At 40.5% G+C, this 23,923-nt stretch overlaps 1 protein-coding gene across 2 annotated transcripts in view; it reads left to right on the plus strand.

Moving 5' to 3' along the window:
* The window catches only part of AZIN1 (antizyme inhibitor 1), a 25,508-nt gene extending 1,683 nt beyond the window's left edge, over positions 1-23,825 (plus strand). The window contains exons 2-12 of one of the 2 annotated variants that reach the window (XM_042838361.1): positions 4,711-4,848; positions 11,512-11,709; positions 13,788-13,961; positions 14,246-14,418; positions 17,041-17,175; positions 18,914-18,995; positions 20,196-20,270; positions 21,319-21,484; positions 22,059-22,177; positions 22,363-22,577; positions 23,219-23,825. In XM_042838361.1, coding sequence (XP_042694295.1) covers positions 11,608-11,709; positions 13,788-13,961; positions 14,246-14,418; positions 17,041-17,175; positions 18,914-18,995; positions 20,196-20,270; positions 21,319-21,484; positions 22,059-22,177; positions 22,363-22,577; positions 23,219-23,330 — 1,353 coding nt within the window. In that variant the 5' untranslated portion in view covers positions 4,711-4,848; positions 11,512-11,607 and the 3' untranslated portion in view covers positions 23,331-23,825. Of the gene's footprint in view, positions 1-4,710; positions 4,849-11,511; positions 11,710-12,632; positions 12,804-13,787; positions 13,962-14,245; positions 14,419-17,040; positions 17,176-18,913; positions 18,996-20,195; positions 20,271-21,318; positions 21,485-22,058; positions 22,178-22,362; positions 22,578-23,218 lie in introns of those variants that run through there. The other variant, XM_042838367.1, reaches the window with a different exon arrangement.
* The last annotated feature ends 98 nt before the right edge of the window (positions 23,826-23,923 follow it).

Here is a 23,923-nt window from a genome sequence, read left to right on the forward strand (position 1 = left end):
GTAACATGTGGGTAAGGGGGCTGCAGCCGTAGGACACCTGAGATGGGTGAAGGAAGGCACTGTGGCTGTTAGTAGGCAGCACCACAGTTGTCAGAGACCCAGGGAGGTGCGTGTCTTTGCCAGGAAACCTGGTTATGGCGAAGAGGAAAATGAGTGAGCTGAAACCTTCCTCCTAGCTCTTCCGATGCGCATCTCTTGCATGGTGGAATCCTGCACAACCCATGCATGCCAGCAGATGGGAGAAGCAGAGTTTCCAAGCTCTGTAGCAGTCTCCAGTGACTGAGCATGATTTGGTTGTGAACTCCCGGTTGAAAATAGCCACCTGGCACCAAAACACAGCGTCCCACAGAGTGGGATAGCTGGGTCTGCCTCCTTTCCCAGGCAGCAGTGCGGCTGGCTCTCTGTGCTGCATGGTGGTGGGTTGGGGGATGCTGCTCAGTTTCAACCCCCACCCCAGCTGTTGGGTTTTTGGCTCTGAAGCCCCGGCACTTGCTGCCATTCTTTCCTTGATAAATGTGAGAGACAGCAGTGCTGGGGGGGGTGGTGGGGGGTTGTGAATAATAGTAATGGTAGGAGGGGTTTGTTCCAGTCTGGACTGGTCCAGTCTAGTTCTTCTCTTCCTGTCACCCTGCAAACAATGCTGCTGCTGCTGTGGCTGATGCTTGTGACACTACAGCCCCCTCCCCATGTGTTTGGAACTGTGGCGAGTGCAGGGAGGTACCCCCTTTCTCTCCCCCCTCTGCCTGCAGTGGGCTGAGCACACCGGCCTCCTTCCTTCTCACTGCCAGGGGAGAGCAGGCAGCCACCAGCTCCCAGGATGTAAAACCCATGAAAAAGAGAGATTTCCACAAGAATTTGCGTGGGGTGGCATTGTCTGGTGGCAAACAGCCATGCAAGATTTTCTCCTGCTTTACTGGAGGCAAGATGAAGGCTCACTGTGTCTTCCGGTGCTGCAACTGTGTGGAGGCTTATGTTCTGGTTTAGTTTGGTGCTGGTGGCTGTTTCTTTTTATTTTGTATTTTTAAAGAAAAAGCTGTTGCAGTAATGCTCAGCTGGAGCGTATGATTTGAGAATGATTCAATCTCTCCAATTAAAGGAGAGACAGTGTGCTCTGGCAGGGAGTTTATACTGTCTCTTCCTGAAGGGATGCTTAATCATGTAATGGACTAATTCGGGTTTAATGGCAAATTTCAGTTTGAAATGCAGTTGATCTAGTGCAGGAGAGGGATGATGGGAGAACTGCTGGCAGACCTGCGTGTTCCTCAGGACAGCGTGCACAGCCACACTTCCCTCAAACTGCCTCACAGAAATGCCTTGGCACTGGGCTGGAAAAGACCCATTGTACCAGAAGAATAGCTTGTGTTATTTGTGGACCTGAGGAGCTGGTGCCTCTGAGTCTGTCTGTCTGCTTGTGTGAGGCCGCTTCTAGATATTTAGGGTTTGGCTCCTAGATATTTTATTTCAGATAATTAGATTTTTTAATTATTATTTTTTGTTTATTTTGGAACTTGAGAGATGCAGTAGATCATTTTAGCAAAGAAAATGAATTATGCTCAGTTTTGTAGGCCTGTCTGTGTCAGGCTTGGGATCTGAGGGCCATATCAGCTAGAAAGGGCTCAGGCTGATGCTCGTAGGGCGCGTGATGCTGACACAGTTGTTTAGGAAAAACTCTGATCTTTGAACAGCTAGGGTTTTTCTTGTTCCTCAGGATAATGTTATTGGTTTGGTACGAAGTACAGCATAGCTCGTCAAGCTGCATGCAGTCAGACTCCAGGCACCTGCTGGTATATTTACAGATGGTATATAAATACATGCATATAGGTATCACTTGAGTATTAGAAGGCAAAGCACATACCCATAACTTCAAGCTCACTGCTAAGTGAAGAACACTTGTATACCTACTTTAAAACCCTTATACAGTGGAACTTGTCATTTGTGCTTCATCACATAGACAACATTGGCATTGTCCATGTGAATTATGGGCATCTGCTACGCCTCTGTGGCTTAAAACGGTTGTCCTGCTCTACTGCAGCAGAGCAAACTAACTCTCTGTTAGTTAAATTACTTATGGAGCCTTATGGAGTAAAGTTGGTATGCTTTAAAATCATATTTTCATCTCCAAATGTCTCCTTCATGCAGATTTGCCAATATGAAATAAGTCAGACCGTTTTCTATACACTTGTGTAGATTTTCCAGACAAATAATCTTTGTTTAAAGGAAATTCCAAAGGGCTTTTGGAACTTGGAGCAGTTCATGATTAGCATACTACAGAAAATGATTGGATTTCATTCTGACTTCATGGAAGCTGTGTCTCTGCGTGCTTTCTTGGGCATGTGAGAGCATTTATCAGAAGAGTACTGCTGATTATATTTGTCCAGAGCATGTCCTTTTATATGCTGCAGTAAAGGTCACACATTCCTCCTAGAAGTACCTGTAGTCAGTGACTTATTCAGTAGGAAGGTAAACTTAATTCAAAAATCATTGGAATTTGTACAAGTTCTTGAGTATAGTAAGTACAGCATGACAACAGTAAAATGGGGCTCCTGGCTTATTTTAAGAAAGTGCCGTTGTATGCATAATCTGAAAACAAAAAGTTACTGACTTCTTGCTTTAATGAAAGAAGGGGATGATAAAACACATTGTATATACATTAATTCCAGATGGCAGAATTCCATAAGCTCCATAATTCGATCGCAGTTTTGTTGGTGATATGAAGCTGGGAGGAATGGCAGACATGCCAGAGGACCGTACTGCCATCCAGCAAGACTCGGACTGGCTGGAGGGTTGGACAGAGGGGAACCAAATGAAGTTCAGCAAGGGCAAATATGGAGTCCTAGACCTGGGGAGGAATGATCATGTGCATCAATACAGGTTAGGGCCTGACCTGCTGGGAAAGAGCTCTTCAGAGAAGGACTTGGGAGTCCTGGTAGGCAATGGGGGGAGGAGGGGGGGGACGACCATGAACCAGCAGTGTGCCTTTGTGGTCAAGAATGCCAGTGGTATCCTGGGGCACGTCAAGAACAGTGTGGTTAGCGGGTTGAGGGAGGTGATCCTTCCCTCTACTCTGCCCTGGCTGCATCTGGAGTACTGTGCCTTGTGTTGGGCTGCTCAGTTCAAGGAAGACAGGGAACTACTGGAGAGAGTCCAACAGAGGGCCGGATGATGATGATGAGGGGCCAGAAGATGATGAAGGGCCTGGAGCCCTCCCCTTTGAGGGAAGGGTGACACCTGGGGCTGTTCTTTCTGGAGGAAAGAAGGCTGAGAGGGGATTTCATTAGTGCCTATAAATGGATGAGAGTTAAGTGGATGGGGCCAGGCTCTTTTTGGTAGTGCCCTGTGGCAGAAGAAGGGGCAGTGGGAACAAACTGGTGCACAGAAGTTCAGTCTGGACATGAGGAAAAACATATTTACTTGGATGTGAGCACTGGAGCAGGTTGCACACAGAGGCTGTGGAGTCTCCTTCTCTGGAGATACTCAGAGCCCACCTGGATGCTTTCCTGTGCGACTGCCGCAGGGAGCTGCTGTAGCAGGGGGATGGGCTGGGTGATACCCAGAGGTCGTCCCGTCCAACCACTACTATTCTGTGGTAATATCTCAGGTAATTTTGAGTAGTGAAGCTTATTTTTAATATTATATACTACAGAATGCTGATGGTAATTTATAGCTAAAGCTGATTTCTCTTCTTGCTGTGAAATAGTTACTCTTTAGTTAGAGTACAGTCATTTATCTTTCCAGTAGCAAGAATAACTGGGGAAATATACTTTGGTGGTTTGCTGTAATGCAGTTGAGAAGATGATTGTTTGGGTTAAGAGAAGCCAGATCTTTGTAGTCTGCACATGTAGTCTCATTGAAATAATGAGAGCAGCAAAGACTTTTTTTTTTTTTTTTTTTTACAGTACATTGGTACTTTCTGGATTTCATGCCATAGACCACAACAAATTTGTGGAAACTTTAGCACATGCTGGGTTTTCACACAACCAGTTCTTCTGTATTTTGTTTATTTCTGTGAAAGGGATGGTTTCTTTTAGAAGGAATAACTTCTCGGCACAGCTGGTTAGTGTCTCTTGACTGCTTTTTGTGTTCTTCATACTGTTTTGTCATTGCTTTGCCTTAATTTTAGCCATGTACTTTAGAAAACTGCTTTGTTGTTGTGTGTAACCGCCTTAGTCTCTATGGGCCAGCCAAGATGTTTCCTCATTCTTGAAGGCAAGCATAGCTTTGTTTCTTTTTCATGTCTTGTGTATGGTGTTCAGCTTCACTATTTAAAGCACTTTTTTCACCCGCATGCCACCTGGGTTCATAGCAGAGAAAGGGAAGGTAGCAAAGGAATTACCAAGTACAAATCATAACAGTTACAGAGATACAGGTATTTCCAGGAGAGTGGTAAACATTGAGGCCTTCCTTAAAGCAGGAGCTCTTTGCTTCCAGGTTAGAGATCTTCCAGCTCAGGCAATAAAAGATAGACACAAGCAAGCAGTTTCACATGCCCATTTTCTGCATCTCAGCAGTGCATCATACATGTGACTTGGTTTCACCTGGAGCTTACATTCACAGCTGAAAACGGCACTGTATGTGATTGTAGACTTTCCTAAGGGGAAGTTGCAGACCTCCTTATATGCAGAACTGAAAATGCATGTTACATCTTTGAACATAACGTTTTTCTTTCATTCTGGCTATCAAATTTACCTTTGTATGCATTTCTTCCCACAGGGCAAAATCTCTGATCAAGTTTACAACTATCCAGAAGGCTTAGGAGAAGTGCTTTATAGAGAACAGTTCGACTTCAACGCTGAGCCACCTTGGGAACCTAGCTGATGATAGTAGGGTTCCATCTCCTAACTTGTCCATGTAAGTCTTTTTTCCTTGCCCTTCATCTGTATATGGGCAGATGAACACTTCCAAAACTGTGGATAGTATGTATTGGCTTTCTGATCAGCAAGATAACTCTCTTTATGTAGATTATTGAAAACTGAAAAATGGAAGTGTGTATGGTGTCCTGGGCTTTCATTCAATGGAGCACTTTAATTTTTGTACTTATGTAATTCTTTTTTCAACAGTGTTATCAGTTTCTGTGGGACTTCAACACATGTGAGTAAGCTTTGTAAATAGTTACTTTTCTGAGCTAGGACCACTAGCTACAGAAACCCTAAAATAAAATGCAGTAGCTTCAGTCTCAGTGTTAGTCATGTGTTGGCACTGCTTGGCATTAGCATCAAATCATGATTTTTCTGAGTACTTTGTGATTTCTGAGGGCGTTTTATGCTGAAATAGTTAAAATAGTTAAAATCTGCTATTGTAAACAGTCACTTGCTGATCGTGAAGGGTGTGCCGCCCCAAATGCCTGTCTCTATTATTTGCTGCTTGTTGTTCACTTCCACAAATAGTTGTAGTTGAACTGCTGTAAAAGGTGGAATTCTGTGCTGAATGGATATCATACACCAATTACAACAGCCTTTAAATTTTAATAGGCAAGCAGTTACAAGAGCAGAACAAAATCCATGATGAATTAAAGCAAACAAATGCATGTAGCAGATTTTAAGGAGTACAGAAGACTCTGGAATGTGTGAGGTTATTCTGTTCTGTTAACATAAAACAATAGCTTCATACAGTTTTAACAATACCCTTAAATCATAGAATCATTAAGGCTGGAAATGTAGCATCTGCATTGAGCTGATTTTGCAACAGTATTACGTCTCTCCAGATTATCATCTGGTATTTTTAATGTAAAACTCAAGAATGAGAATGGTTAGGTGTGATGTACTGAACAAGGTACTGCTTGAAGCCCGCAGCAAGTTTAACTGCTGGTCATGGTAGCGTGACTCCTAATAACCTTGATGACAGTGCCCTATGAAAACAGAGTGGTAAGGGAAGCTCAGGGTGAGCACAGCTTATTGTGATTTCCATCTTTTCTGTCCAGGGATGGGGTTCTTCTGGCTGTGTTTAAGACACGATGGAATTAGCCAAATATAGCTGGCTCTATAAAGAGCACTGTTCTTTTCAAGTGAATATAGCTAGCAGTGAAAATTCTTTGAATATTGGTGGTGTTTTATTGGTAACTTGATTTTTTTTTTTGTAAGTGAAGAGCTGAAAGTTTCCTTGCTTAGCTTCTGAGCTGCAGTTCACTTCTGTATGTGGGTAGAATTGTCTTCCATGGTGGTTTGTGTTTCGATAGGATGAAAGTGAAGAAGCAGTTAAAGGATAGGAAAGACAGCAGAATTGTTAGGAAGAGGGAGGCAATATAGTATAAAAGGTACTGGAAGATAATTTGGATTTCTTTAAACTGTTCAGTCAGTATTACTTCATGAGTTTCCTTCTTTATGGAGAAGGCTGTTCTCTTTACTGAGGCTGCAGCAAGTAGTGAGAGGTGTAGCTTGTAATGGAATGGAAATGCCAATAGATTTGCTGTATTCTGTGCGCTTACTTTGCTCTGGGATCTGTTATGTCTTCAGCACAAGTACACGGTATGTAAATGTAAGTAGTTCAGTATTGAATGTAGTGGTGATGTATGTAGCAGTGCTCTGTAAATGTTTGCCTGTAAGTCGGTGTGTTTTGATGTGCTGAAGCAGGGAGAACTGCTTCAAACACAGTTGAGAAGTATTTGAGTTAGGCAGCTAGTTGGTAGTTTGAGTCCTGTTCAACTTGTGATTGAATGGAGGAAAAGGTCAGCTGAGCTTTTAAATGTAACTATTAATCTTATGTTACAACGGGACTTTTATATAAATCTTCTGTCTGAAGGTGTACTTATATTAGATTAGATTTGCTTTCTTTCTAAATTCTTCCCCTCCTGCTTCTGTCCTTGTATTACACTGGAGAACAAGGAAGAATTTAGGATGTAGTTCTGCCTTGCTCTTCAGGCTCTGCCTTCCTGAGCAAACAACCTGGCAGCTGTGGCCTGAACTACTGGTCTTGAAAAGATCTGTGCTATTTATTGCCATGTCTGGTAGATCAGAAATGGGGGAAATTACCAATGAAAATATGACCTGTTAACCATTCCTGCCTATGCCCAGTGCAAGTAGCTGTTATTTGGACAGGCTGGCCTTAAAGAGACTTTCTGTCTAAACGGGGCTGGGCGGCAGTCATGAAACAGGAGAGCTGGGAAGGCAGCGAGGGGTTGAGGTCAGGATTGGGAAGGATTAGAGGAAAGAGATCACTGTTTGCCATATAGGCAAGGAGAAGTGTTAATATGTTACCATGCAAGTACGTGTGCAATTCCAAGGATATTTCTACTGGGAAGCTGTGCTAAGCTTGTCAGCTTTCAATAACGTACTCAAACATCAATGAAGAGGAAAGAAAATTCTCCAAAGTGTATCTCTTGCAGAAGGCTAACACCTGAGTGGTACTCTGCCATGACCCTACTGATGGGCAAATTGAAGATGCAGAATATTCACTGTCATTGTAAGCAGAGAAACCTGTGCCTTGATTGACAGCTGTGACTGAGTGATGTTCACTGAGTGAAACAGTCTCTCAGAGTTGTCTTTCAGGATACTCTGAATACAAATGGGTGTTTTTTGGTACTAAAAACAAAGGACTCGTTTCTACTTTTCTGGTACACCTGCTTCGGTGTCTAATTGGCACTATTAGTGACAAAATGTTCCTACTTCTTTCATCTCTTACTCTCAAAGAACACCAGAACAGTAAGGAATGTGAGATGAAGCTCTCCCACCTCTTTGCAATTTTTGCATTGGTGTAATTGTTAATCTTATAAATATTTATATTGCCCAATAAGGCATGTAGCTGAGAGGCATTATTGGAACCTGTCTAGTTTGCAGGGTCTTCATTCGTTGCAGGGGAAGCTTGGAGTGGGGAAAAATAAAACAGCTTTTTTTTTTTTTTTTCAGAGCAACCAGTATGTAGTTCTGACAGTGTAATGAAAAATGCAAATGGTGTTTTTGTTATGAATGTTTTGCACGTGACAAGCACGTGTTTAGGCACTTCTTGGAGTATTTTAATTTTCTTGTGTTCCAAATGTTTGCAATAATTGCAGCGTTTGCACATTTGAACTTTTATCTTGAAGTTCTTAATCTGGGAAATCATCATGCTAAATCCTGAGGGGCCTGAGGATGTATTGCTTACTTCAGAAGAAGCAGCTTTGTGCCTACATAGAAACCTCATGCTGTTTGACAGCTTTGATTGCCCTTATTAAATATACATCCTGGAGCATTGTGCAGGCTGACACTTTGGAAGTATAATAGCTGGTGAAGTTTGTAAAAACTATGACTTAGCAATAAGTCAGCATTCCTAACGTGGCCATTCCTAACGTGGCCTGAACTTTGAGCTCTAATTATCTCCATCTACAGATATAGAAGTCTGAAATCATCCTTCTGATTTCCTTTTGCGTGTGCTTATTACATATGCATTCTTGATTCTCTTCCTTCCTTTGAGGTTGGGGGCAGAATAAAAGTAAAGTTCTGTAGTACAATCCCTATCACTTTGCATCTGTTAAAGAAAAATCTCTTCAGAATGCACCATTTTGTGATGTTGCTGACAGTACTCATAGGAATTTTGGTTTTCTCCTTGTGAAGTCTCCTTTTTCCTATCTTGGTCTCAAGAAGACTGAAGAGAAGTAATTTCTGCTTGCACAGGAGGCATGGGAGAGGGAAGGGATGAGCTGAGGCTGAGGACAGAAGTTGGTAGGCCAATGTTAGCTTTTCTTACTGCGTGGGTTTTGCAAGATGGAAAGTTCAGATGTCACAGGCATGCTTAGAAAAAGGAAGTGTTCTTTAGCAGGCTTGGGAAGGTTGTACTGAGTTGTTCTGGTTTCTTGCAGGCTGTTTCGTTTGCCTGTACAAGTGTATGGATTCATTTTCCTCTCTGCCTCTTGACCAGAAGGTGCTCTTGATAAAGTGAAGCATAGGAGACAGTCTCTTAGGAAGTGACTTGCATCAAAGCTACCAACAGGCTCTTGCTGCCTGATTAATCCTTGCTCTGGTTTAAAGTTGGTGTGATCAATTAGTTGAATGAAACACAAATGTTTTCACCATCTTTCATAGAGCTCTGTGCTTGTCTGAAACTAATATGTTCAGTTTGTGCTCTCAAACATTTTTCCTCGACTTTAAGTTGAAGATGAAGTTAGATCTTAAGTAAATTTACCAATAAGTGTTCTTATTGTTGTTTTTGTTCTTGAGGAACTAATGGTGGTAGAAAGACTTCATCTCCCTCCATGCTTTATTTGAACCTGTTCTTTTCTTCCCCATAGGATCTCCCTGAAAGTTAAAAGGCAGCTTTTGGAGAAAAGTTGGCAACTTGTCTCTGTAAACTGTGGACACCAGAATCGTTAAATACAAAAAATAAAATCTTTACTTTAAAAGTACTATGAAATTAGTCTAAATCCACTCCCATGTAACTCAATAAATACAAGGGCTTGGAGAGAGAGAGAAAAAAGGCGGCTATTGTTTAGACCAAGCTTGGTTTGCAGTCAGAGGCAGCAGCAATTAGCCTGCAGGGTGTGTGCATGTCTGCTGAGTCTGAAGTCTATTCACTGCTTGTTACTGGTGCCATTGAATGTCCTCAGAGCTTCCAACAGTGCAGATCTGTGCTTTGACCCAGAGGGGTGAACGGAGGTACACCATAGTGCAGTGGAAGGGAGTCTGACTGCAGGCTCTGGAGTGTTGGAAATGCCTCATAGTACCAGAAGGGTGGGAAAAGTAAAGAAAATCTAGTTACTACCCTTTTACATACAAGTAGTTCTTCAAATTATTTAGTTTTGGTTTCAGACTATTCAGCAGGCTTGAACAGGGAATTTGGAGCTTATGGTCAGAAATGCGGAATTTGCCCAACAGTGTGAGGGAGGAAACCTCGCTCACTTACGAGGCTTCTGTCAGCCCAGTTGCTTCTCATGTGCATTCATTTGGTTGCAGCTAGTTAGAGTTCTGACAGATCAGATGTGGGCGGGGAGGGGCAATGAGAAGCTGGAGTCATGGGAGGTCATCCTTCACAGAGTTGCCCTGCTAGAATCTGGTCACTGAGTCTTGTTGAAGTGAAGAAAAAGTCATGAGACTGTCCGAAGGAAGCTGTAGATTGACATGTAACAAAATATATTTTTCCCTGAAATGAACACCTCTCAGTGTAACAAAATGAGAAACTTGTGGTTTTTGAGTGGCTAATGTTACCTGCTATATTTGAATAACCTGCTGAAAATGGAAATGGTTTTGCTTTTGCATGCGTTCAGGATGGTTGTTTACTTATTCCTCTCTTTGGGTATTTTTCTTGCAGCTGGATGACAAAAGATCTATTGTAGGAGAAAGAAAGTTTAATGTTCTGTTACACAGCTGCCAAGTTCCTGAGGATGCGTGAAGGATTTTTAAACTTAGTTAAACATTGGGCTGCTTAAATCATAGCAGGAAGGAGTTATTCTAAAAGGTCTAAACTCTGCTGTTAACGTTTTAGATGTATTTGTTTGGGGTTTTTTTACCATTGGTTTTCTAACACTCAAGAATAGTATCAAATCTTCAATAAAATACTAATGCCAAATTACTTTCCAGGAGGAAAAAAAAAAAAAAGGTTACTTTGCTTCTCTGCTGCTGGAAAGCAGGGTTACTTTATGGAGCTGAGTGTACTCAGGTCCTTGTTTTAATTATCTGGGAAATCAAATACTTTGTTGGACATACCTGTTCAGAGTGTGACAGCAACTGCATAAATATGGTTGTAGTGTTCACATTTGTTTCATTGATCCCAAGTCAAACTTATAAGTTAGGTTTTTTAAAGGAATTTTATCTGTTACTCACAAACTTCAAAGGAGGTAGAACTCTGCATGCGATTTTCCTGGCTGTTGCAGTGTCTACCACCTAGACATTGTTTTTATAATTATGATTTACTCAGCACACTGATGTCAAGATTTATCTTACTCTTTCATAATTGTTTTGGATCTGCAGGATTCACTTTGTGTATGACTCACCTAACACGAGTATGCTGAATAAGAAGCATACTTGTCTTTATCATTCATCTCCTGAATGTAACTGAAAGTTCTCATTGCCACCGAGTTGAATGCACCTGGCAGTAAGTCATTCTTCTGAGAAGCAGAGCTGGCATACCCAAAGTGAACTGTGCAGAAGGCACACAAAGCTCGTGCCAGGGTTTTCCTTGCTACTGTCCATAATGACGACAAGGAAGAGCAGCTGCTCCGTAGCTGGTTTTCTTACTATAGCTGAGTGAGAAGAAGCTTCATCAACATTGTTAACAGTATGAAAACAGTTGTGTTGCAAATGGTGATTTTATTTACTTATTGTGAGGAGGCTGTGGAATAAACATGAGCCAGGGCTCATGTCATGGCCTTGGGAGCATTTGAAGCCAGAGCTCTCCTTAACTTGTAGAGTCTCATTGATGTATTTTTTTTTAACCTTCAGCTGTAACGTTTCTGTCAACATTTTTAATTAGAGAAATGTATGATTTTTGAAGGCAAATACAGATGTCTTGAGAAAACAATCAGCTTTGTTTAATAAACACTATTCCATTTCTGTCAAGAGATGAAGAATTGTGCCTTTTTTCTGAGTGACTTATGTTCTCTTTGTCCAGTTTGTTGCATAATTTAAGGACCCGGATATAAGGCTTGGAAGTCCATCCCTTGTGTTTCTTGGTTTATGACTGTCGGCTTTGCGGAATACGGCTGAGATGAAAGGATTTCTCGAGGATGCAAATTACTCCATTGGCCTGTTGGATGAAGGAGCAACTCTTGCAGATGTTATTGACAACTGTATTTATGAACATACTCATGTAAGTTCTATACATCTTCCACGTCTTCTGGTTTAGTTCTCTTTAAATCTTCAAAGTAGGTCAAGGCATTTAGCGCTGATGAGCTGACAGCAACAGAGGAACAGTCGGCTAAAACTCACTTTACAGAGTAGTTACCTATTCTCTATTCTAACTCTACTTTGCTATTGTTTGTTTGCTGTAGGCTGAGTTCTGCTGGGGAAATGTGGGCAGCAGTTGTTACCTCCTTTAGCATGGCTATCAGGAAAGTAATCTTGCTGATGTATTAAATGTAGGTTTCTATCTCATTCCTTCAAGAAATGTTACTGATAGAGGGATTTAGGCCAGGAACCTGAAATTTGACAAGTAGATATTGCAGAGTTAAACAATTTTTTGCTTATCCCTTGAAAGTGTGCCAAAGTTTGGGCAAATAGCATATGCTGAGCCAGCTTAAAGCCATTTCTGTGGTCTGACACGCTCATATGGTTATATGTCTTCCCCACGTCCTTCTTTGTGTAAGAAGTGCACATAGAAGGTATGAGGGCACATTGTGAGGTGCAGTTTTTTCTTCTAAGAAAATAAACTGGTCTGAAAACTGTTAAGGCTTAATAATCCACTGGAAAAAAATAACTTTAATTCTGTTGTACAGTAACAGTTTTATTGAAATAAGACTTCACTCATTTCTTAGGGCGTAGGCAGATGTTATGGACTTTGTTTTGTAGACAAGGCTGTAGAAAGAAAGAGCTTTATGAAGAATGAAGTTTCACTAAGCAAGTCCTGTATCCTCAATATGCCGCATCTATGAGTTGTTCGCTTTTTCCCTGGGTTTATCAGAACTAATGTTCCAATGCTCAACTATAATAAAGCAAATAGCTAAATCCCATGGCCTTCTGAACTCAGGTAAAGGATTCCCAAATCCTGATTCCTAATATTCTTTTTCTGTCTAGCAAATAAATAGGTAAACTACTGGCAACATGTCATGTCTCCAACCACTGGCTGGCTCACAGAGGATAGCTGCCTCCTGCTGCTTTCATTTACTCCTTTAGCTCAAGGGGTAAAGGCGTGTGCCATGGATCTAAAGCTCCAGATCCCATTCCTGCTGGTGACCCGTACAGGGGGTCAGTATGCTTCCACCCGATGGAATTTCTATTTGTGTTTTTTTTAAAACAGAAATAAAGACTTTGTGTACAATAAGCCACAACAGAAAGTTTTGTATCTGCAAAAGTCAAGTGCTAGAATAATGTGTGATGTACAGTCTTAATTCAGATTGATCATGTATTTTGTGCTGGTCTGTAACATAAAGGAGGCTATTTGTTTACAGGATTGTTACTGAGTGCACATTTTGAACAAATACAGAATGATCAGTTTGGATTTAGGTCCTCTACATCGACATCATGACTTGGTATTAAGCAAGATTGTGGTGATGGATGCACGAGAGGGACTGTTGCAGTTCCCAGAGAATTGTGTGTTTTCTTTAAGGCTACGTACTTGACTCTGCAACCTTAACACATTGAACTTGGGTATCTAAATTCTGCTTCAACTTTGTGCTCTGTAAAACACGGAGAAAACAGTCTCAATACATTTGAGTACATGAATTATTAGATATTATCAAACAATTTTTCAGTAAAAATAGCTGGATTCTGAAATAATGGTATTACATTATTGTATACTGGGAAAAAATATATATCTGAGCTGCAAATCATGTTGAGACTGAATGCTTTCATCCTACTGGATTTTCTTCCTCCAAAGCATTGCAGACATCTAAAAGTACTGAGTTGGAAGTGATTTGTAACCCATTCTTTATTTCTAGATAAAATCAGTGTTTGGCTTTCAAGTAGTACCTTTTGTCCAGGAATTTCAGAGTATTGTCTAGAGACAGCATTCATAGTGTCTTTGAAGTGGTAGGTATTCCCTTTGATTTCAAAGCTAGTTCAAATTGCTAGGTGAAATCTTAAATGAGGATTGCTCAGGGTCAAACCTAAGTTAATAGGAGGAAAAAAGAGAAACGTGATTTTTTTAAATGACTTTTTCATAGGTTATTTGTGTCTTGACAGTGAACTCACAATGCCAGAGATTTTATTTTCCTAATTTTGTTTTTTTAGACTGGAAGAAGAGCATTTTATGTTGGTGATCTTGGAAAACTTGTGAAGAAAAACATACAATGGCAGAATGTGATGGCACCAATAAAACCATTTTATACTGTAAGATGCAATTCTACTCCAGGTGTACTTGAACTCCTGGGAACCCTTGGGATTGGATTTGCATGTTCCAGTAAAGTAAGTTTCTGTTTACTGTGTGTCTGTGCCTCATTTCTTTCCACCTCTCTACTGTTTTAAAATCAGTTTCTGTTATTAACTCCCATGTTTACATGCAGGAGTTGATACTTTAAGTTATACTATGTAACTGGTTGTTGAGAATCTATACTTCTATCCTAGAAATGGTGGTTGGTTTTCTCCTTGGCTTATTTGAACTGTTTCTTACAGTACTGGAGTGCACATAATAAAGACTTGGTAAAGATAGCACACGTGACTGAAATCTGTTATATGTTCCTGTCTTTCAGTCTGAAATGGCTTTGGTGCAAGGCCTGGGCATTTCTCCTGAAAACATTATATATACAAATCCTTGCAAGCAAGCTTCTCAGATAAAGTATGCAGCAAAAGCTGGAATAAACATCATGACTTGTGACAGTGATATTGAGCTGAAGAAAATTGCACGTAACCATCCAAATGCTAAGTAAGTGTCAGAATTCTGGTTCTGTTTCTTACGTGGTAGAAACTTAATTTCGCCAGTGTTCTGGGTTGTTTGTTGAGCTGCAGCAATGATATTTAGGTCCTTAATGCAACTCACTTCTTTTTTTCTCTTCTCTTTATGGCACCTCCCTTGAAGGTAGGGTTTTTTCCTCGTCAGTGTTTTTTCCTCTGGGACTCAGCACAATAATAAGGCCCTTGTTTTTGGAGAAATCTTGTAGGATAATCTTCTTATAAAGATGTCAGACATCAAGCTTTGCAAGTTAAACACCTTGTCATCTGCAAATCCATTCTCTTCCTATTTTGTGCTGGCTTCAGTATGTTCTGTTTTAAAGTTAATGGCTTTAGCCAAAGCCCAGGTGGAGATTATCAGCAAATGAGCTTGTACATTGAGTCCCCCCTAGGGTTGGGATGTGCCATGAGGTCTGTTAAATACTTATAGGTATTTCCCACAATTAGTGACTCCAGTTCTGTTTCCAGTTACTTATGGATTGACTCAAAAGCTTTCAGTTGAGATCATGAAAGCTGATATTCTGGCTGTTCAGACATTGCTGCCAGTGCATAGTGGCTTACTTTGGATTGATAGATACTTGCTTATGCCATTAAGCATCACCTCCCTCACATACTAAGGCTTTTGCCATGGGCTACATCTTTTTAAAATAAACAAGAGCCTAAGTGAATGTTATATTGCTTCCCAGTAACTGATGTTTTATAGCTTCCTGCAGACTTCATCGGAGCACACTTAAAAATGGAATTCCTGGCATTCTTTACAAAATCCTTGATTGTAGACAGTCCTTAAAGATTCACATAATCTCAAAACTGTGGCCATAACTGAAGAACTGGGAAGATTTTAGAGTCCAGTGTTTGGGGGACTGCTTATACTGCATAGTTGGGGTTTTGGTGTCTCTTTTTTTTTTTTTTAATCTCAGGAGCTAATATTGCTAATATTGCTAACATAGCACGATTGTAATGATTAAATCGTGCAGCCTGGCAGTGCTTTGCATGCTGGAGAGTACTTCCTGCACAAAGAATGTAATCTCTGATAAATAATTTGTGTATAATTTTGACATACTTGGTGCATTTGAGTGCTTTTATTATGCTAAGGCTGTCCTCTCTATCATTAGCGATCTACCAGTTCTAACTGGTGTCTTCATAGTGTTTTAGTAGGGTTTTTTAAATTCCTTCAAATCTTATCAGCCTCTTTCAGCAGGTGCTCTCTATATCAATGGCCACAGCAAGAGTAGTTAAGATGTGTGTTTTTCTTGAGACAGAAAAATGGCAAAATGGGAAAGCGGAATGAAGGAGTTGCCAAACTGTACTAATTCTCAAGGATCCCACAGCCTAGTATATTAAAGGTTCCTGATAGCAAGGCACAAGAAATTCTACAGAAGAGTTGCAGATTGCCATTAAAGTTTTCTAGAAACCTGAACTCCAGCTCTCCTACGTGGTAGAGTTGTTTGCTTGCCCTTGGTTTGGTGGTTTTTTTGTTGTCATTTTGATTTAAATTCTCTTAAAATTTTGACACTGATTAAAACCTGAATACTGAAGTGACAACTATGGATTTTCTTCCTTTTTCTTCCTTGCTATAGTTCCAAAATGTCACAGTCTCTATATAGCTGTGTTCTTCTGATGTGTGGCAGTTACAGCCAGGCTGTTTCTGTTCACAGAACTGCTTCACTTCAGCTGCAGAGCTTTTACCGTGGGTTTATGCTCTCCCTCTTGGTTAATTGTGATGTGCTCCATGTAGTCTGTATGTATTTATTTATTCATGATGCAGCTTTTCCACATTGTTAATGGAGTGACCCTCTAGTCCAGTGGATGGGGGAGGCTGCAGATTTTCTTAATGAACAGCAGTTTGATTTCCCAAATGCTGGGGGTATACTTGAAGAGGTTTTGATGTGAACGTGCCTTTGCCCCTCAGTGTTACTTCTGGGCAGTAAACTGTCAGCAACTGACACTGCAGTTTGCCGGTGCTGCCCAGATGTCAGCTTTGAGCAGAGGGTGTTCTCGCTGCCTGTGGCTGTTAGTGCTCATTGCAGTGCTGCTCCAGAAGAGCTATAGGAGAAGCATGGCAGGGGGGATGACCCGCACCTCTCTCCCAGTTACTATGCCCAGCCAGAAATGGGGGGGCCTGGGGGAGGAGAGATGCATCCAGAATGCGCTTTGGGTCAGACCTGGTTCACCAGATGTTGTGTTTGACCACATCTGAGATGTAAGCGACTGAAGGAGAATCTCTGTGCTCTCCTTCTGGGCTACCAAGAGGACAGAGAAGGGGAAAGCATATTACAGTCACATGTGGTTTTATGGGCAAGCCTATTATGTCAGAAGGTAACATTCTCTTTTATTACAGCACCCAACAGACTCTTGCTGCTACAATAGAGTCTTAGTTGCTGCATTTCGAAATCCCTTACCCTTGTTGGCTCCATGTTTTAGCCCCTAATTGCTAGTTTTTTCTCTGTACAGGATTGTTTTTACTAGGTTCACTTGACTCATCCATCGATGGAGCTGGAGTACTGACAACATTATCAACATACTTCTGACAGTCTTCAGGCTTCACATGTGCTGATGATGTAAACCAACTGCCCCAATCATCTTCCCCTTCTCTTAGGCTCTTACTGCACATTGCCACAGAAGACATCACTGCTGATGAGGAGATGAATATGAAGTTTGGCACCACTCTGAAGAACTGTAGGCACCTCATGGAATGTGCTAAGGAGTTTGGAGTCCAAATAGTTGGTGTTAAGTGAGTAACTTCATTGTTCTCTGCTGGCTGAGCTGATGTTTGTGTGATGTGTTCATGACTTAGAGCTACAGCACAAAAAGGCTTTTTTATTTTTTTTTCTCCTTTCTGGCACTTTTTTAAAATAAGGAATTAAAAATTCTAGATCATGAGCTTGCTAGCTGAGCGCTTGTATCCAAGCAGAAATTAGTATGAAATACGATAACTATTTCTGACATCAAAGCAATTAGAGTACTGAAAATCTTTCCATTAGTGTTAAAGCAGAGTTTGGAAGCCTTTCCTCTCCTAGCTGTGTACTCCATCTTCCATGATAACTTGTTCTTTATTTTGTTTTCTTTTTTCCAAGCAATAAGCAGCAGAACAGATCTCATGCTCTATCATCAGATACCTTGAATGATTTTGAACAATGTGAATACAGTATTGGATTTTTCAGAGTTGGGTCCTGTGTCACAATTTGGTCATGTCAAGGCATAGTATTCAGAAAGGTTTTTCACTTGCAAGGGCAGGAGTGAATCACAGTATTCTGAGAGCTTTCAAATGGTCTGTGGAATTTTAGTTTTAAGTTTGACACAAAGATTTCACTGTTGGAAGGAAAAATGCATACATAAGTTTGTTCTGATTTCAGCTGCTGGTGTACGCTATGCTCTATGCTACGCTCTCTTGCTTTCAGGAAGCAATCAAACAAGTAAAATGGGATGGGCTGTCAAAACAGCAAAAAAGTATTTAAAGCAAAAGTTGGATTTTTAATTCAAAATGAAACTGTTTTAAATCTGCCATCTATCCAAAACTGTGTTAAACTGAAGCACGGAAGTATTATAATCACTACAAATGACAAATCTGTTTGAAAATCATTAGATGATGCTACAGAGAAAATGAACATTTGCTTTAATATCCAGAATGTTTGCGCTAACTTTAACCAAGATGACAGCTTTTAGACATTTCAAGTTTAAAAAGCTAAGTTACTCATAACCTTTGTCTCAGATTGGCATTCCTTAAATAAATGTACTTAGTGTGGTGGTGCAAATGGGTCTGTGTGTGGTCTGTCCAGAACCAGCACACTGTACGAGTCTTCAGAAGCCTGTAGGAGCACTGGTGCTTGGTTAAACACCTCAGTTACTACTGGTGTTCTGATACTACCACACTGGACAAGGAGCCAGAGGAGATTCAGGAGCCTGTGGGAGGGGAGGCATTGGTACTGATCTGCTTCCAATTACCTGCTCACCGGCCTGCTATGAAACTAAGACCTGGCCTGAGGTAACTGGATGGTGGGACATGCTCTTCAACACCTTCTTCCCAGTGCTGCAGACAGTGGGTGCTGTGAACAGTAGGGCCTGAGCTTGGATGAGATTTGAATGACCTGGGAGAGAGGGTATGCAAGCAAGGCAGTACAAAGAGGATAAGACATGACTTCCATCAGGTACTGTTAGTGGTGGCATCCATGGAGGAGGACTTTATCTGCTTTGATAGCACAGACTGAAAAGTTCTGTGATTGTGGCTTTTTTTTAAGATGAGACAATTGTAGGACATTCCTAGCAGCATGAGGCTGTGAAGCTAGATGGGCCTTATGTGCAAATCCAGTGGAAGAGAAGGCAGTCATCATCTGAGTTAATGAGTTGTCACACAAACTTCCCTTGTGCTGTTTAAGGCTGAATTACTTCCCCTGCTGTTGTAGGTAGTGAACCTGTTTGCTTTGTCTGAAAGCTGCAAGGCTCTGTGTACTAACTGTGTTTTTTTCTTACAGATTTCATGTTTCAGGCTCTTGCAAGGAACTGCAGACATACATTCATGCTATATCTGACGCTCGGTGTGTGTTTGACATGGCTGTAAGTAGGATACTTAATCACACACATGTGCTGCAGTGGGGGATCCACTCTGCCCTAATCATGCTAACCAAACAGCTACATTATTCCCACAGTGTATCAGTGTTAAGGAAAAGCTTTTAGTAAGGGGCTAAATACTTCATTGTGAGAGTGCTAGTGGTAAAGCAGACTTGAGAATCCTAATAGAGGACAAAAGTTAAAGAATGAATTACTGTCTCCCTGATAGTGAGTAACCCAGTTTGCCAGTAGCTATGAAGCATAAAGTTTTTACAAGTAGCACTGGAATAAGTGTTGATATACTTACATAGCAAGTATCTTTGTTTTCTAAGATGACCTACTTTCCTGGAGAAGAATGAAGCTAAATGGCTGAAATAAATAACAGCTGCTACTTTTCCTTTCAAAAACAAAACAAAATATTCCCAGTTCTGGTGAAGTTTTCTTTCTTTGAAATTCAGATCTCAATCCCGCAAATTTCACAGTTGGCTTTTTTCAAGTTGTTGTACAACGTGAAGCATTTCTATCTTGGCAGTTATTGTGATGGAGGTAACTTGATGTGTGTGATTTCTGAGGTCATTTGTTACAACATTTAAATGTTAAAAGGGGTCATATTTTGGTGGGATCTGAAGGTGGGTGAAGACAAGTGGATCTTTTAAGGTAAATAAGTCTTGCTGGCTCATGTAAATAAGTCTTGGGTGTTTTATATGCATTTCCCACCTTGCAAAACCCCAAAATACCATTCTGGAAGTACCTCTTTATAAATAAGCAACTCATAACCTAAATAAAGAATCGGAGGGAATGTGAGTTGATCTCTGCTGTTAATGTTGCAGTTAGTGTGTTACCTGTGACAGGTTGCACACAGGGCAGTAGAAGTGAGGTGCTCACTGATCTCTGTCAGAGTGCACCACCCTGGTTGGCAAACACTGTCTGAACACAGTAAATGACATGAGATGGGAATTGGCATTTCTGCAGTACTTCTGCTTGAGAGCTGTGCAACTGGGCTCTAATGACACCCTCATGCTATTGCTACTAATTTTAATGAAATGGTGCTAATTTTTACTATGATACAGCTTGTTCACTGGACTGTTCTTTGCAAGTATGCTCCAAGTATAAATACATAGACAATGACTATGGTAAACAGCAATAAGAAAGGTTTGTAGTTACAGTTGCTGTGTACTTACATAATGTTCTGCCTGTGCATTTTAGGAAGAATTTGGCTTTAAGATGAACATGTTGGATATTGGTGGGGGCTTCACAGGTTCGGAGCTTCAGCTGGAAGAGGTACGCCATTTGTCTTGAAAGCTGAAATTTGTTTTGATTTAGGAAGTCAAAGTGTTTCTCTTTGAATCTACAGTTAACATTAATGGCTGAAACTTATTCTAAATTCTGTGTTAAACTGTAATCCATAAGATCCAAATAACTGGAGGTCTTTTATTTACTTTTGTTTCCTCTTTACTCCTATTCACAACGAGTGAGCGCTGACTTCCATAATTCAATCTTTGAGATAACTTCTGTAAGGGTGGATTAGGCTACTGACTAATTGTTGGTGTGGTTGGCAGTTATGTAGCTGGTTACTCTATTGCATGGTCTGCAAAAAGATTGTTCAGCATGCTTTGGGTTGTAAATGGCACTGCTACAAAAACTTCTTGCACTTTGTTGTAGAACTGAAGATGAACCATCTTGCCTTCAGGTAACTCTTAATGTGGATTTGGCCTGAACTGGGTCTATGCTATTCAGTTCTGCAGACAAAAGGATAACCTGTTTTGACTGTTCTGTCTTTCTGAAGACAAACTTGAATGTAGGACAGTGAAAGCCACTCAGTGACAAATTGCTAATGACAATCAGAATTCTTTGTGAGCTTTAACTGTTCTGTTACTGTTCAAAATACTGTTTAAACTTAAACCATGTACTTATTGAAGATCTGAGGGTCAGTATTAAACAACTTACTGTGTTTCTCATACAAAAGCTTTCAGAACCAACCACAAAAATGCACTTCTGGTGTTCTTCTATTTCAATACAACTTTATCTGTTATGCTGAAAAAAATTTTGAAGAGACTTGTGTTATCTGAGTGTTATCCTTTAGCTTAAACTTTGGCTGGGAGGAGGGACTGCTTGATTCTCACTTGTGGTGCTCAGTCCACAGTATTTTAGCATGTTGAAAAACTTTGTAAATTTGGCCCTTCTTGTAAGGACAATCCTCATAATAGAGGAACGGAATAAGCTTCGTGCCATGCTTTTCTGAACTTTTTGCTTCTGACTGACAGTGTGTCTGTATCTGATATCACGTGTAAGCTGAATTTCATGTGTTTATCTGACTTAAACTTCCCAGGTTAATCATGTCATCAGGCCTTTGCTGGATGTCTATTTTCCTAAGGAATCTGGTATTGAGGTGATTGCAGAGCCTGGATGTTACTATGTTTCATCTGCTTTTACACTGGCAGTTAACATAATTGCAAAGAAAGCTGTTGATTGTGACAAACTTCTTCCTTCTGGAGGTAAGCAGTGTGTTTCTTTTACACCCTGTGAATTGGTGCAGATAACTGCACTCTCAGTAAGAAAAAACTAGTTTGTCTTGGTGTATATTTAATGTATGCCTTGTACTTCTATGCCATGTAATCCATGTTTTTTTGTTCTGGCCATATGTTATCTGTGAAATGTAACAAAGAAAGTGAGATTATTAGGCATTTCTAGTTTACTTAATGGATTTGACTTGTCAGTGGTTAGGCCAAGATCGCGTACTTTACAGAAGGTGCATTGGAAGGTTCTGTACTAGAATTACATGATAAAACATAAAATAGAGTGAGTTTTTTTCTCTGCTAAAGTAGATGTTGGATTAATATTACTCAGAGTATTGCTGTAGTAATCTTGTTAAGCCTCACATCTAATGCTACAACTGAATCAATCTTGTTTCGTACTGCTTACTCTGTTCATAATCTTCCTATTCTAATCATTAAGTCCATTTTCAGTAGGCAACATTTAAGTTGGTTTGCATGCATTTCTTTTGTGATAAATAGACTCTTCATAACCTGTTTTCTGATTTTTTTTTTAATTTTTTTTTTTAACCTGCAGTGGAGCAAGCTAGGAATGATGATGAACCAGTATTTACATACTACATCAATGATGGTGTTTATGGTTCTTTTGCAAGCAAATTGTCTGAGAAACTGAATACTAACCCAGAGGTTCACAAGGTGAGTCCTGTATTCCTCCAGGATAGACCTTATTACTGTTATAATTCACAGATTACACACAAATTGTATATATTGTACATACAGTCTATATATGTAACTATAGGTTTATAAAATTATCCTGATGTATGCTTGAATATTGTTCTTATTGGATAACCTAAAGCCTGCACTGGTACGTGTCTGTACAGAAATACAAGGAAGATGAGCCTCTGTTCGCAAGCAGCCTTTGGGGTCCATCCTGTGATGAGCTTGATCAAATTGTGGAAAACTGTCTTCTTCCTGAGCTGAGTGTTGGAGATTGGCTGATCTTTGATAACATGGGTTCTGGTACCTTAGGTGAACAGTCCACCTTCAGTGACTATCAGAGGCCACTCATTTACTACATGATGTCCTTCAGCGACTGGTAAGAAAACTCTCAGCAGTTGCAAGATTGTTTTTTACCTATTTCAGGAGTATACTCTTGCCTAAATGTTTAGAACGGCTCGTACTGGAAGATGCGGGTGAGCCCACAAATGGCTGTGTGTTCTTGAGAGCTGTGATAAAGCTCCAGCTTCATTAGGGTTGGCAAAGGAAAGCAACATATCTAATGTGGACTGTGCATTTAGTGGTTGTTGTTTCTGAGTCATAGCTGCCTACTGCCAGATGGCAGCTGTTGAGATTTCCCTAATAGAATTAGAAAACTGTACAGCTACAAAACTTTGCATGTGCAAACATGCAATTAGGCAAAACTAGGAAATTCCTAATACGATTCCTAATTGTGACTTGCAAACAGCATTGGCATCGTAGCTGTAGGAAGCTGTAGGTCACAGCATTGATGCGTAGATGGTATGAGTTGCATAGTGTTCCAGTCTCTAAGAAATACATTCCTGCAGATGTTCTGATGGAGTCGCAGCCTTCCTGCGCCTGCTGTGTTCACGTGTAGGTGATTCTCCCTTCTGCTGAGACTGAAGTCAACGTATCTAGAGGCGGTAGACTTAAAATGCCATATTCAGTATTAAGTTGTACACAAAACTCCGTATTACAACCCATACTTTTCTGCTGCAGGGATGAGATGCAAGATGCTGGAATTGCTTCAGACACATTGATGAAGAATTTCTTCTTTGTGCCTTCTTGCATTCAGCTGAGCCCAGAAGACCGCTTTTCCACTGCAGCTTAAACAGGCATTAACGCTTCATTTAGACCTGCAGTTGCAAGTCTGTAGTTTGTCTGGTCAACATTCCAGTGTGGAAGAAATGGAACAATCTTGAAATTCAATTCATTCTCTTCAAAACTTGAAAAAATAGTAATAGCTAATGGGGACCAGGCAAAACAAGCTACAGCTACAATTCACCGGGGGGAGGGAGGGTTAGATAATGGCATCCAAATTTAAACTTATGTTTATTCAACCCCTGAGCGTTTAAATATGCAACAAAATGGATGACTTAGTGGAGATGGAAACCCATCACTTGGGTTCTTCAACAGTTTACATACAAGTACACAGTTTTTATACTAAGGATTCCTGTTAGAAAAGTCTTGTAAAGTTATTGTCTTTCGCCCAGATATATCAAATGTCAGTGGGAGACCAGTGTGACTTCATTAGATGTTTAGTGTATTTAGAATGTGTAAATTTGTGCTTTGAACTGTAGTTTAATAAATGTAAAATTGCATCATAGTATTTGTTGTATTTGACCCTTGATGTACCCCTTGTATGATTGCAATAAAACTTTGTGTAGATTTTCATGTTTTTCAGGATACCTTTGGGAGGGAGCA

Source organism: Centrocercus urophasianus, unplaced genomic scaffold, assembly GCF_019232065.1.
Source record: "Centrocercus urophasianus isolate 14NV4802_14NV808 unplaced genomic scaffold, USGS_Curo_1.0 seq_11, whole genome shotgun sequence".
In the NCBI taxonomy this organism is placed as follows: Eukaryota; Metazoa; Chordata; class Aves; order Galliformes; family Phasianidae; genus Centrocercus; species Centrocercus urophasianus.